Genomic DNA, 13705 nt, shown 5'->3' with positions numbered 1-13705 from the left:
GATGACAATATTTAAATTATTTATTTTTTTAGATTAATCGAAATAAAACTTATTTTTTTTGTTTTGGAACTGAATTGGAACAAAACAATTCAAAACGGATTTGACATATATGAGCAAAATATTTTAAATTTAGTATGTTATGCACAGCCGTAGTTATAAGTGTCGTTTAAGTTCATTTCTCTATTTATGTCACGTTTAGTTTAACATTTGAAAGAAGACAGTACTACTTAAAAAATCACCTCATAATCAAAAATGTACAGAATAAGGCGCCTATAATTTATTAATATGCTTAACATATTTATTTCTAATAATAATAAATCTCATATTCATGACATTATTTAATAAAAGACGGGTCGAAAGTATTGAGCACTTTAATCTGTACTTAATTACATACATAAAATTAATTGCGCAATTTTTTAATTAAATTAATTATGTATCAATATTTTAACAATTATTATAAATTTAAATTTTCTTTCAAAAACAATGTCAAAATTGAATTCACAAATATTAATTTCGCTTTTTTTATTTATTAATAATGTTATCCTATTAAAATAATTATCATAATTTTTGGTGGTTAAATAATCATTCCTATTAGAGGTAAGAATTAACTTATTACACTTAGTGAGATGTGGTTGTTATAAATTATACGTCGTAGATGACTTCTGTCTATGGTTGCATTTTAAATAACTTAACGCTCAACTCTTGATGAAAACATGGCTCAGTGATCCCGTTAAAATCCTAACAAATATATCTGAGTTATATATGCTTTTTTGTATTTAATCCTCTAGTCGAAAAAACCCGCCGTGAAAAAAAACTGCAGTGTCGAATGTAACTCTGTCTAGAGAAGTGTTGCCAGATGTTAATCCTCCCATTCGCAATTGCATAAACATGTGAGAGATTTTTAAACAAGCAGGAAGCTCATCTGATGGTAAGTGACTACCACCGCCCATTGACATCGGCTACACCGCGGGCTTGCAGGTGCGTTGCCGGCAGAAATCTATACGCTCTTAAAGGTTCCCAAGTCATATCGAAAGCTTGTTCCACAGAGTGGTTGTGTAAGGCAGAAAATGCCTTAAATAAATCGCGCTGTTAGATAATAGTTGGTGCGGATGAAACTTGGAATTTTGGTGCGATAGTCAAAGGTGTAATATAAAGGATTAGAAACTCAAAATAAGCACGTGAAAATTCAGTGAACTCGGTGCGGATCTGAACCCAAAATCTCCGAGTTAGATTCCCAATCTAGTCGTTGGGTCATCTTAGCTCTTATTCTGCTTTATACATCTTGAACCCCACCTAATAGACAGTTTTAACGCATCTTCAATGTAAATCATACACAGAAAAATATAGCCTCTAGTTGTGATAGCTAAGTTATTGTTTCTATTATATGACATGTTCACAAATATATGATTTAAAAAATATGGATTTTTCATTCTATTCACCTTTACAGAAACCTATACTCGTGTATAAATTAAAAATACTCACAAACTAGAATCTACAAATGTATAGAAGAGAGTAACTACTGAGTCTTTTATTGATTCTTCTCTGTAGAATCTAAGTACATTTCGAAACGGTGGTAGCTTCCCTTAATATAGTTCTGTAAACTGATTTATAAGTGCTTGTAAAAGCCTACTTGAATAAAGTATAATTTGAATTTTATTTTAAATAGTATAGACCATAAAAAATAATAATATTTCTGTGGTTTGTAGATCTATTCAGTCACGAAGGAGCATTCCTCTAGGATAATATGATTATATACGATATCATGATTTAGATCATAGCGGCATACATTATCATGATTAAGTTTGTGTGTAAGACGATTAACAGAGCAGTAAATACAGCAAAAAGTATATAAATTAGGTTGGTTATATGAGCCTTACCTTCGTTTGAAGTTTTCGATGTAGTTTAACGTGAAAGAGCGCACCTTCGAGTGAAGATCTATAATTCGTTTATGAGTCACGTCGCAGGACGTCCCGAATCTCGATATATATTTTTTGACGTTTACTGTCTAGGATTATTTTTATTTATTCTATAACATTATCAATAGTTGACCATGTTTCATCGAGAAAAGATGTTACGCATCAAATATATTGTAACACGGATAGGGAAATAAAAAAATAATAATAAAAATCATTTTAATAAATATCAAGCTTTACAAAAATGGTATTAAGCTAAAATCGTAATATCATAAAGTACCTATTAATATCAATTGAGCAAAACCAATAAATAATCACATGTGGCGATAAATTCATAGAAAATAGGAACAAGCATCTATACATACTAAAATGTTAAACAAATAGTATTCTAAGTGACATGCTCTTGTAATCAGTCACTATAAAAGTTCAATTTTCAAGAAACAATATTTTATATTATTTATGTATGGAATACTTTTTGGTGTAATTTTTGTTTAACCCGTTTCTACTCATATAGGACGGATAGATTACCCTATTCTTTTAGAAATATACACATTACAATATTTATATTACAATGAGTTTTGTAAAAAGTCATATCTTATACCCTAACCGTATTAAGAGATGATAAATATCAAATAATTATTAAAAATCACCAGACTCATTTTAAAAAAAGATAAGATTTTTGCATCATCCTGAGACCTATGAATACAAAATCAAAGATTCAAGCCACAAATTCAAAAAACATTTCGACACGTACAATTTATACTACGCTAACTCGAATTTTAGTGAGAATCGTTTTTTTGTGACAAGTTGCTTAAAATATGTTATAGCGCTTCTTTCGAAGCTTCCTTCCTATGGGCTTCCCGGGAAATTACTCAATTGGATTACCAGTTTTTTAGCAGATCGGAGCATCAAGGTCGTTGTCGACGGTGCATGCTCCGACTTAAACTCGTCAATGCTGGTGTTCCACAAGGCTGCGTTCTATCACCCACTCTGTTTCTTCTGCATATCAATGACTTGTTGCAAATCAGTAACATTCACTGCTATGCAGACGACAGCACTGTAGACACCTCATACACCGGCCGTGTTAATATTTCTCGAGAAAACGTCGAAGAAAACCGGAACAAACTTGTGTCTGAAATCGAGTCTTCGTTAAACAAAGTCTCGAACTGGGGTCGGCTAAACCTAGTCCATTTCAACCCCAAAAAGACGCAAGTTTACGCGTTAACTGCTAAAAAACACCATTTGTCGTATCTCCACGATTCGAGAACATTCCGTTAGCCGCCACAGCTAGTATCGGAATACTTGGCGTCGATGTTTCGAGCCTCGTTCAGTTCCGCGGTCAATTGGAAGGCAAAGCCAAATTGGCATCAAAAAAGCTCGGTGTGCTCAGCAAGGCAAGACAGTATTTCACGTCGGCCCATCGTCTAAGACTATACAAGGCGCAAATTCGGCCTCACATGGAATACTGCTCTCACCTCTGGGCGGGTGCTCCCCAGTACCAGCTCCTTCCATTCGACCGTATCCAACGTAGAGCGGCCCGAATTATCGACGATCAAGCCCTTTCCGATCTGCTTGATCCTTTGGCTTTGCGTAGAGATGTTGGATCGCTCTGCATCTTCTACAGAATTTATCACGGGGAATGTTCCGAGGAATTGTTCGGATTAATCCCGGCTGCTGAATTTCACCTTCGGACATCTCGTCAAAATTCCAAATATCACCCGCACCACCTAGATGTCCGAAAATCCACAACGGCGCGATTTTTAAGACATTTTCTGCCTCGCGGTTTTTCCGAACCGATACGACTTGGGAACCTTCAAGAAAAGAGCGTACTCTTTCCTGAAAGGCCGGCAACGCACCTGCAAGCCCCCGGTGTTGCAGATGTCCATGGGCGGTGGTAGTCACTTTCCATCAGGTGAGTCTCAGGATCGTTTGCCACCTATGACATAAAAAAAATAAAAAAAAATGTTATTTTATATGTAATAATAAAATCGTGAAGAAATATACAAAATTAGCGAAGTTACAAATTTATACAATGCTAACTAAAGGCAATTTTTGAAATCAATCGATTTATATTACGCTAACAATTATTAGTAGAATGTGCGCACACTTTTGAGTTAGCGTAGTATAAATTGTTGGTGTCGATTTTATACAAATAAGCATAACATAAAAAAACATTTCCACTACTGCAAAAAAATTACATCATTGCACATGCACAGTGCACACAAACTTTTTGGTACTAATAAGATCCGATGACTATAAAGACAATTGAGTTACATATCATTTGCATTATTAAGCAGCAGTGATACTAGATAATACTTGACGTCCTAATTTATCTGCAATAAAGTCAAGAATTGTGAATACAAGTTCCCTACGGCTAGAAGTACATGCCATTAGAACTTTTATGGCCTGAACATAATCGACTGGATCTAGTCTTCTTAGGTAATTAAATACAATATAAATAAGTTCATTCAATTTCGATTTAATACTTTCCCAAATATCTCTCAGGTTAATAAAGGCTGCAACAATAAAGAACTTTATTATAGTACTTAATATTATTTACACAGTAAAATTATACTATAGTATGTATAAAAGAAGTTATAAGAAAAAGTTTATTAGATATGTTAAACATTAGAAAACAGAACATCATTATTTTATCATTTATGGGGACAAATTAATAGGATATTGACCTTTACAGTAAATGAATACTCACCTCTAAAGGTGTCATAAAACATTTAATAATTCAATTTATATAATCAATTTCTTATTACTTTTTATTATATGCTACAAGTTTTGATCATTACACTTACCGACTCCAGCTGCTGCACTTATGCCAGCACCGATAGCTGCACCCATTCTTCCTCCTGCATAACCACCAAGAAGTCCACCAGCAACAATAAAAGTTCCAGTCAGTATGACTTTCTCTTTATCCCATGGTATTCTTATTTGAAATTCATCAGCTAGAAGTAAAAATAAAATATTTTTATTATTAATAACATACAGGAATTGCATATACAGCTTACAATCTAAAATAATATCAGATATAGATATATATATAGCCAGATATAATAATTTTTGTTCTAATATTAAATAATCATGCCAATCATTTCTACTGCTGGAAAGCAGCCAAAGATCCTGGCTGTACTGGTGGACTTACATTTCCAATCAGGTGATGCTTGCTACCTTGTTAAAGTCATAATTCCGCCTGAGGTATCTGTCAGTCTGTCTTGCAGAACTCATCTGATTAAAGATCAGATATTAATGATAGCCATGTTAAATTAAAGTATGGTTAATAGCATGCCCACTGCCTCTTCCAATATTTGTGTCATTGTGACTAGTGTCACAGTGAGAGTCCACATTATACCTACATATTATGTTTATTGTATTTGTAGTATTGAAGTAAAACATTTTGATGGCTATATTTAATATTAAATATAATATGATTTAAAGCAAAATTACTTTTTTTTGCCAATATTATATCCCGGTTTGCAAGTCAAATTTTCCAATCGTGTATAATTTCGTATGTATAGTCGATAATTATAGTTAAAAACAATAAGAAAAAATATTAAATGCGTCGAAAATTCAAAAACTAAAAAAATCATATTATATACATGATTATTTATAAAGATAACTTACCCAGATCGAATATAACACTCTGTATTAATACTTGGTCGAAGCCCGTTTCTGTTGGCATATTATAAGGCTCTAGCATCAATGAAGACATAATGAAAAATTACAGAACTATTTCTTAGCGGGCAGATAGTCGTTAACCATTTGATATTTATTTACCGTACTTTGATTTAACGTCGTCAGTCGTCACATTAAAAAGGCGAAGTTTCGTATTTTAGGACAAATGCCAAGCAAAACGTAATAATTTTACGTTTCGTTAAACTAATGTCATGTACAATTCAATTCTTAGTTTAATGGCTTTAAGTTGTGCCACAGGGCACAGATTACTTCGCCAATGTCACGGAGGATGGAGAAGACACGAATGAGATTGATCGGTATGGTTGAGATAACAAACTCAATTAAATTTTAAAGCCAAGTATAGTAGTAGTAATTTCCTTGTTAATCCGTAACCTAGAACAACACAAACATTAAGGGTTAATAATAGGATAAATTACAAATAATTGTTAGTACTCTAAACTATATATAATAAGATATATACACTCAATTGGACTATTCACAACTTAATTTTATTACATTTAATATATTTACACAAAAAAGAACAAAATGGACTAAACACAAACGTCAACAAACATTCAACATTTATAGGACGAGGAACTTTAGGAGGGAGAATGTCGTAAACGGGATGAAGAAGTTTAGGACAAAGGAACAGGATGTGGGTAGCGGAACCTTCGTCTAGGCCACATTCACACAGCGAGTGATCTCGAATTCTTATCTTTGCTAGGTGGGTAGGTGTGCATGAATGGCCGAGGCGTAACCGACAGATAGTGGACGTGACCCAACGGTCAGCGTGCCTGTGAAATGAAAACCAAGGTCGCTTCGGAATTTCAGGTTGTAACGCCGAATAATACTTACCCTTAACCGATTTTGATGAAATCCAAAAAGCATTCCAGGATTTAACCATTTGAGCTTTTGCAAGAGTGAGCAAGTCTCGAGCGGAATTGATAAAATGCTCAGATGAACCAGATTGGATAGCAATCTTAGCATATGAGTCAGCCATCTCATTTCCAATAATACCGGAATGACTTGGAATCCAGACCAGCGAAATCTGAAGGCCTTGTTGGTGACAGGACAACAGAGCCTCTCTGATCTTAAAAACGATAGAAAGTCTTAATTTGCTACGAAAAGGATTTTCTTTAATGGCCAACAGACAGCTTAATGAGTCACATAAAATAAGTGATTGTTGTATGTTGTGTGACTGGGCATACATAATAGCTTCCAGTAAAGCAATGGCCTCATCGGAAAATATAGAGGTTTCAGGGGGGCATTTAAATAAAAGGGCTATTTTATATTTAGGTATCCAACAAGCTGCGCCTACGCAGCCGGTCGGTGAGAGTTTAGAGGCATCAGTATATAGAGGTGATTTGGCCAATTTTGATGAAACATTTTTTGAAATTGGACACTAGTATCAGGGGAACCTTTTATAAGACCAAGGTTTGGTATAACAGGGGTATTATAAATAAGAGTTTTAAAGGAGGTGGAAAAAAGAGGATTAGAAGGAAAAGTGGTAAGGGGATGAGGGAGGTTGGTATACTTGAGGAAACTGTTTAATAGGAATGAGGATTTCGGACTGTCTGGGTTGTAAAGGTGGGATAATTTGTTTAATCGGGCCAATAGAGGATGGGAAGACAGCTGTAAAAATTTGATGATAAAGCGGTCACATAAGTATTGCCTCCTTATATGTAGAGGAGGGTCAACACACTCAACCTGCAGAGCATTAGTAGGAGTGGATTTCATCACACCCAAGATTATGCGCAAACATTTAAACTGAATTTTGTTTAATTTTTCTGAAGCTGATTTATTGAAGGGATCTAGAACAAACAGTCCATAGTCCAAATGACTACGAACTATTGCGTTATAGATCAGCTGTCTGTATAAGGGTGAGCTACCCACCAAACTCCAGATACTGCTCTAAGGCAGTAATTGATTTTTCACATTTCTTGGCTAAATGGTCAGAGTGTGAAATTCCGTTCAGTCGGTGATCGAGAATAATACCAAGAAATTTTGTTTTGTCTACAAAGTTAATGCGTTGACCCTCATAAAACAAATTAAAGGTAGGTATACGTCTTTTTTTAGTAAATACCACTGCTTGACTTTTAGCTATCGACAGCGATAAGCCATGGTCAGAGAGCCATTGGGATAGGTAATGCAAAACAGAGTTTAATCGAAATGTTAAATTTTCAATGGAGCTAGATCTATTATTTACCAAGATTATTATGTGAACCGAATTAAATTGTAGATAATTATTTTAGCCCAAGGGAGTTCAGATATGTCTTATTGGTAGCATGGGTTCTTTTGAATGATTGTTTGTGTTCTTGAGAGGTACACATCGCCTTACATAGTGCTCAATATCACGGGAGATACTGGTCCAAAAAATCACTTGCCTCGCTCTTCTTTAACAACGACCGATGTCGTCGTGGACAATCTTTAACATATTCCTCAATGCACTCGGTACTAATACAACGTTATCTCTAAACAAGCCATCCTACGGCATATAATTCATCTTTCATGTTTATTCTTATCCTTGAAATTAAATAAGGTTTTATTACTGTAACGTACAACAGTTTTGTCATGTTCAGATTTTTTAAAGAAATTACTGTTAGTTTTGACATATATTTTAAATGGGTTTATTTAAGGCACGGCTATGTCATTTTTCATGAACGGGCTCATTACTGGTTTGCAAAATAGTTTTATGAATAATTGCGTTATGATTAATTACTTCGATTAATTCAATATTTTTTGCTACTTTTTCTGATAACTAAATTTCGTACTTCTAAGGCAACAGTATATAGGTGGTACTTTCGATTTTTGAGGTATATGATTTTTAAATATTGCGTCAAGTAATATTTACTTGTTGCAATATTTAAAAACATCGATATTTTAACACATCTTAAGAGAAACTACATTGACAAACAGCTAAGTGAATTAAATTAGTCATTACGTATGAGGTAAAAAAAGTCTCGCCAAAAATCCACATTTTATTTCAATAATCATAATGAATAAGGCAAGATAATTATAAAAAATAATAAATAATTATATTCTTATATTATTTGATTAAAATTAGTTTATTTTATTAATACATATTTTATATATTAAAACATTTCAAAACATTTAGTAAAATAAATTCCATTTTATATTTACTACTACTACTACACTACTACTATACTAATGATTACTGTATTAATTATTATATTATTATAATTTGAGCAGGAAAATAAACAGAAATAGAAAATAATAGTTGAAAAAAAAATGACTAAAGAAAAAAAATAGACAGCAAAAAAAACATTAGCAGAAGTAGCCCAAAGAGTATATTACTGCATTAAATGTATCTTACATCTAGAATAAATATTAAATTATTATAACATCAACTAATCCTATGTTATGTCATACATGAGTCACAAGTAATAGTCGAAACTCAATAGTCATAAAAATGTCTACAATTCAGTAGTAGGTACGTGTTAAGAAGTCAAGTAAACTAAACAATATATATTAAAAAACCTTAGCCTACATTCAAACTGGACAAAACTTTTTTTCCAAGAATATCCGAAGTTACTTGAAGGACAACCATAGCGAGTTGAGAGCTATCACCGCTGTGTTGCATTAAAAATTTAGCAGCATTCTTGTAATCGTTGATTCCTAGACCCGCCAGATAATCGTAGACGATATCGAATAACTCCGACAATTTTTCTCGTATATCCTTCCATATATCACGCATCGATACAGCTGTAACATTTATTTAAAACAATTATAATTTAGAATATGGGAAGGTAGGTAGTTTTAAATTTGACGTACATATATTGACATTATATATTACTAGATGAACCTGCGGCTTTACCCGCGCAAAATTTATAAAACAAACTTCCAAACCCCGTTTTACCCCCTTAGGGATCTAGTTTCGTAAAAGGAAAGGAACTTGAACTAAGGAACTTGCCAAATTTCAAGTTTGTACGTGTTATAGTTTCTGAGATTTCGTGATTACTCAGTGAGTGGTATTTCGTTTTTATATATATAGAGATAGATTTTCCCAGGTTATAATTTACTTTTTCTTCAAATTCATAACTAAACGAAAAATGACTACCGTCAAATTAGTAGATAAATTTACAGGCATAAATGATATAAACGTTACTGTTCAAGCATTTTGAATACTAAAACCGTTATAAATTATAATAAATACTGATTCTAGAATTGAAATTTTTATTTTGGTATTTATTGGTGCATGTATTTATAAATTTTGATATAAGTTGGTTATTAATTTAGAAGCAAAAGTTAAAAATTCTAAATTTTTCTAGTTATATTGCTTACCAACGACTCCAATACCACAAACACCACCTACTGCGCCTCCGACAGCTGCACCAATCTTGCCTCCATAATGTTTGCCGATCAAAGTTCCAGCAAGTGTTAATCCCGTAGTAACAAGAAGAGCGCTTTTTGTTCTGCCATCGTTCAAGAGTATACGAAAATTAAATTGGTCGCTTATTGTTAAAATAATATTTTCAAGAGACGTTGGATCGAACGGTAGACCACAAAAATTAGATTCACTTCTAGAACAAAGGTCGTACTCATTTTCTGACTCTGAATCGGAGTATTCTGAACTGGAGCTTGCTTCGAAATCCATTTTGACTGAATTTAGTATGAGGAAGTTCTCACTGCGCGGTTTTAATAACTACTACCATGAAATTTGCCGAAAGCCCTTTTGTTACGTGTCGATTATCTTTTTTCGGTAATTTATTAAAAAATACCCACAATTTTTATTTATATTTTATTCTTCGGGGTCTAAAATATCTATAGTTTTTTTTTTAATTTGAAATAACAGGTACCCTTAACATTATTTACAAATTATTTAATAGATATTATATTACTTGTATTGGTTTCATTAAATATTTTTTTATTATATTTCCATTGAAATATTTTTAACGCCTAATGCATCAATACTTTGTTATGTAAGATATTAAAAGAAAAGGAGCGCGCAATCACCTGTCTAGAGCCTAGAATCTTGGGTTCACTTTTTGGCGCGAAGTTTGGGTACTTCAGATATACAATTTCCGATTCATAAAAAAATTGTCATTTTAGTTGACTTTTGTTATTAATTATCATTAATTTAAAGTAACTAATGGTATTGTTGATTGTTATTATAAAGTCAGATAGTAATTAGTATTTTTTTTTAAAAAGGCGTTTTCACTTCTGGCCGGTAAAATAGTTTTAATCTGCCATCTGTTTTGAGAACTATATGACATCTGTCATTTATATGTATTATCTATGCATCTGTCATTAACAGTGGATTGGGGATTCTTGTTTACGACCAAAGTGTATTTTGTAAACATTACTTTATCTCCTTATTTATCAATATTTTATTTTATTAGATGTTAATGAATATTGGAATATAATTAATTTTCATGACGCATAAAAATGTTTATCAAAAATTGGGATATCGTGTATCAGAAGAAGTTCAACTTTTAGCCGAAGAGAAATGGATAGTCGATGCTTTAACGAAGATTAAAAATCAACGGAATTGTTTACAGGTAAGAGCAATAAATGTTTGTTTTATTAAATAGTGATCATGACATATTACTAAATGTATTTTAATCTTTTCAATTTATATTATAATGATAGAGCAATACTAATAATTGTGTTAATTGTGATTATTATAAACATGAAGATAGAACGGCTGCACCTCGAAAGTTTAAAAGCAAAACTCAAAGGCAATACAAAAAAAGATGTTCCGGGAATGATCGTGAAAGACAATGAAGATAGTATAGCCACAACTTCAGCAGTATACATGATGCAGCATGTGAATACAGGGAAAAGTGATGTTGAAACAGAGGAAAAGGTGTTTTCAGTTAATGAAACTTTCTGCAATGATGAAGAACTTGATTTGATGGTCACTGAACCATCATTGAGTATGTCTTTTTCTTCTAATTTTGTTTTAAAATGATATTATTATTATTTAATAACACATTCAATTAATTGTATTCTTGCCATCAATAAAATCTATATAATGTTTATGTAATGATGAAATATAATTTTAATCATTGTTACAGTGCCAAATCCCAGCTCATCAGACTTTAATATGGAGGAAGACGAAGATGAAAGTGATGATGACATGTTTATTGATATGAACATGTTGATGAATGGGCAAACTCAGTCTCGCAAAAATAAATAAATTATTATAAAATATTAAACAAACTTCTTTTATTTAAATTTTGAAATTACTTAGGTAATTGAAAAAATATTTTATAAAAGCTGTTCTTGGTATGTAATAAATAAACATGTATTTTTTTTATGATATCCCTTCAGAAATTATTTATAGGATTATAAAAAATAAGCTACTTAAAGTATTATATTTATATATGTAAGCCATATGTTAATGCAAAATAAAATATACCACTTTGTACTATTTGACACAAAAAGATTATATACTGTTTTTTATATCTAACAAGCAAAAGAGAATTATTATCACATATTCGAGTAAAATTATGACAGTAGACTTATAAATTATTATGAGTCTCGCTCATAATAATCTATAGGTTTTTATCATGTTTTTTATTTAATAAGAGGATGAAATAAAAAATACATATATAATAACAAAGAATTTAATAAAGTTTGTCTTACATTTACACAATAATAATCAATTTTAAGTATGTATGTACAATCATTTCATACAACAACATTTATAAACAAAATATTCATTCCCTTTTTCTTATCTTAACAGAAAGGTTTCAGCGAGATGGCACTAATTGATAATACTTCGCGTCACAAAAGCCCACAATAGTTTTCGCTTCAGGCACTAAAATTCGTTATTTAATGTAATAATTAGCGACACAATATCCATTACAGAGAAATAAACCAATACACACATACAAATAGTAATTTTATAACTTTTGAATGAGATATACTTTACAAGAATATGACATTCAGATTACTTTGAGATTTCCATAGATTATGATTTGGTTGATATGTTTAGAAAAACTTTCGTAATGAACAATTGTGATAACTATGGTTTGTTATATGTAAATTAATTTATTGAACAGTTTTGGTTTTACCTGCTGAAATTTTTGGTCTGTATGTAAATTATCAAGTGTGCTGTAAGAACTCTCTTAAAAGGGGTATGAAGTATGTTTATTATTCCTCATGAAGAAAAGTAATATGTCTGATTAAAAGAATACAATCTTTTCATTGGACATATTTTATACTATCCTACTGTTACTGGTATTATATAGAAATATGACAAAACATTTGAATACGAGACCATAAAGATTGATCACTTAAGTTTACTTTACTGTCAAACATTACCATATCAGTGCAATGATTTGATTGTTATGGAAATACCAATTTTAGTATGCAATGTTGTTTCTATTTTAATAGTGAAAATCAATTATACTATTTCATATGAACCAGGAATAGAAAAATAATGTTTTAAATGCTTTTCAATAATTTTGGTTGTCATTTCTCTCCATTATAGGGACTACATCTTCTAGAATATCATGTTCATATAGTACTTAGACCAGTGGTGTTATTATGGTTAGAGCATAGCAACTGTTGCTGTCAAATATTTGTTGCGGCTTGATATCTAATCAAATTAAAAAATTATAAATCAGTATTATGGACCTATGCAGTAACATAATACTCCATAGTACTGATTTATCGACTGCAACATTTATCAATCTGCAACAAATATTTGATAGTAACAGTTGCAATGCTCTAACCGTTATAATCCCACAGGTTAATATAATGAATTGTTTTTGGTCCATTTCTCTTTTCTTTTATACAATGAAATTTGCAATAAATACATTTATTTCGAGTGTTTTGCTATAAATTACCACACACTACTCAGTCTTTCTTCTTACCATCAGAAATCTCGCATACAGTTAAATTATATTAATAATAAATAGTTTTATTAAATGGGAAAAGCATTTTATACAGCCAATACTTTTACGAAATACAAAAATATTTATTTGCACCTAATTTTAGAACAAGCAGATATTAATTCAAATTATAAATTTAAATATACTGAATTTACATTATGTATATATTGTAAGTTTAGGAAGACAAATATTAAAATCCAGTAATTAATTTGAAATTATTTGGTACGGTGTGATACATTTTATTTT

General features: G+C 31.6%; 4 protein-coding genes across 4 annotated transcripts in view; 1 reads left to right on the top strand and 3 right to left on the bottom strand.

Moving 5' to 3' along the window:
* The window catches only part of LOC113403851 (eukaryotic translation initiation factor 2-alpha kinase), a 229702-nt gene that overhangs the window by 59997 nt on the left and 156000 nt on the right, over positions 1-13705 (bottom strand). The gene's annotated exons all lie outside the window — the stretch shown is intronic.
* Positions 4065-5808, bottom strand: LOC113403729 (uncharacterized). The gene is made up of 3 exons (XM_026644303.2): positions 5547-5808; positions 4721-4870; positions 4065-4429 (listed from the first exon to the last, which is right to left on the bottom strand). The coding sequence occupies exons 1-3, from the start codon at positions 5632-5634 to the stop codon at positions 4203-4205; spliced, it is 465 nt and encodes a 154-aa protein (XP_026500088.2). The 5' UTR covers positions 5635-5808; the 3' UTR covers positions 4065-4202.
* On the bottom strand, positions 8563-10319 carry LOC113403727 (uncharacterized). The gene is made up of 2 exons (XM_026644301.2): positions 9900-10319; positions 8563-9320 (listed from the first exon to the last, which is right to left on the bottom strand). The coding sequence occupies exons 1-2, from the start codon at positions 10210-10212 to the stop codon at positions 9097-9099; spliced, it is 537 nt and encodes a 178-aa protein (XP_026500086.2). The 5' UTR covers positions 10213-10319; the 3' UTR covers positions 8563-9096.
* On the top strand, positions 10886-11780 carry LOC113403728 (uncharacterized). The gene is made up of 3 exons (XM_026644302.2): positions 10886-11116; positions 11254-11494; positions 11636-11780. The coding sequence occupies exons 1-3, from the start codon at positions 10991-10993 to the stop codon at positions 11755-11757; spliced, it is 489 nt and encodes a 162-aa protein (XP_026500087.2). The 5' UTR covers positions 10886-10990; the 3' UTR covers positions 11758-11780.

Source organism: Vanessa tameamea, chromosome 20, assembly GCF_037043105.1.
Source record: "Vanessa tameamea isolate UH-Manoa-2023 chromosome 20, ilVanTame1 primary haplotype, whole genome shotgun sequence".
Taxonomy (NCBI): Eukaryota; Metazoa; Arthropoda; class Insecta; order Lepidoptera; family Nymphalidae; genus Vanessa; species Vanessa tameamea.
The sequence above is the reverse complement of the archived record's forward strand: the minus strand, read 5'-3'. Positions and strand labels throughout refer to the sequence as shown.

Coding starts and splice junctions, on each gene's coding strand:
- LOC113403729 (XM_026644303.2), bottom strand. CDS start 5,634: ATGTCTTCATTGATGCTAGAGCCTTATAATATGCCAACAGAAACGGGC. Junction 4,871..5,546: donor GAGTGTTATATTCGATCTGG/GTAAGTTATCTT, acceptor TTTTACTTCTAG/CTGATGAATTTCAAATAAGA. Junction 4,430..4,720: donor AAGTGCAGCAGCTGGAGTCG/GTAAGTGTAATG, acceptor TTATTGTTGCAG/CCTTTATTAACCTGAGAGAT.
- LOC113403728 (XM_026644302.2), top strand. CDS start 10,991: ATGACGCATAAAAATGTTTATCAAAAATTGGGATATCGTGTATCAGAA. Junction 11,117..11,253: donor ATCAACGGAATTGTTTACAG/GTAAGAGCAATA, acceptor ATAAACATGAAG/ATAGAACGGCTGCACCTCGA. Junction 11,495..11,635: donor GGTCACTGAACCATCATTGA/GTATGTCTTTTT, acceptor TCATTGTTACAG/TGCCAAATCCCAGCTCATCA.
- LOC113403727 (XM_026644301.2), bottom strand. CDS start 10,212: ATGGATTTCGAAGCAAGCTCCAGTTCAGAATACTCCGATTCAGAGTCA. Junction 9,321..9,899: donor TTGTGGTATTGGAGTCGTTG/GTAAGCAATATA, acceptor TAAATGTTACAG/CTGTATCGATGCGTGATATA.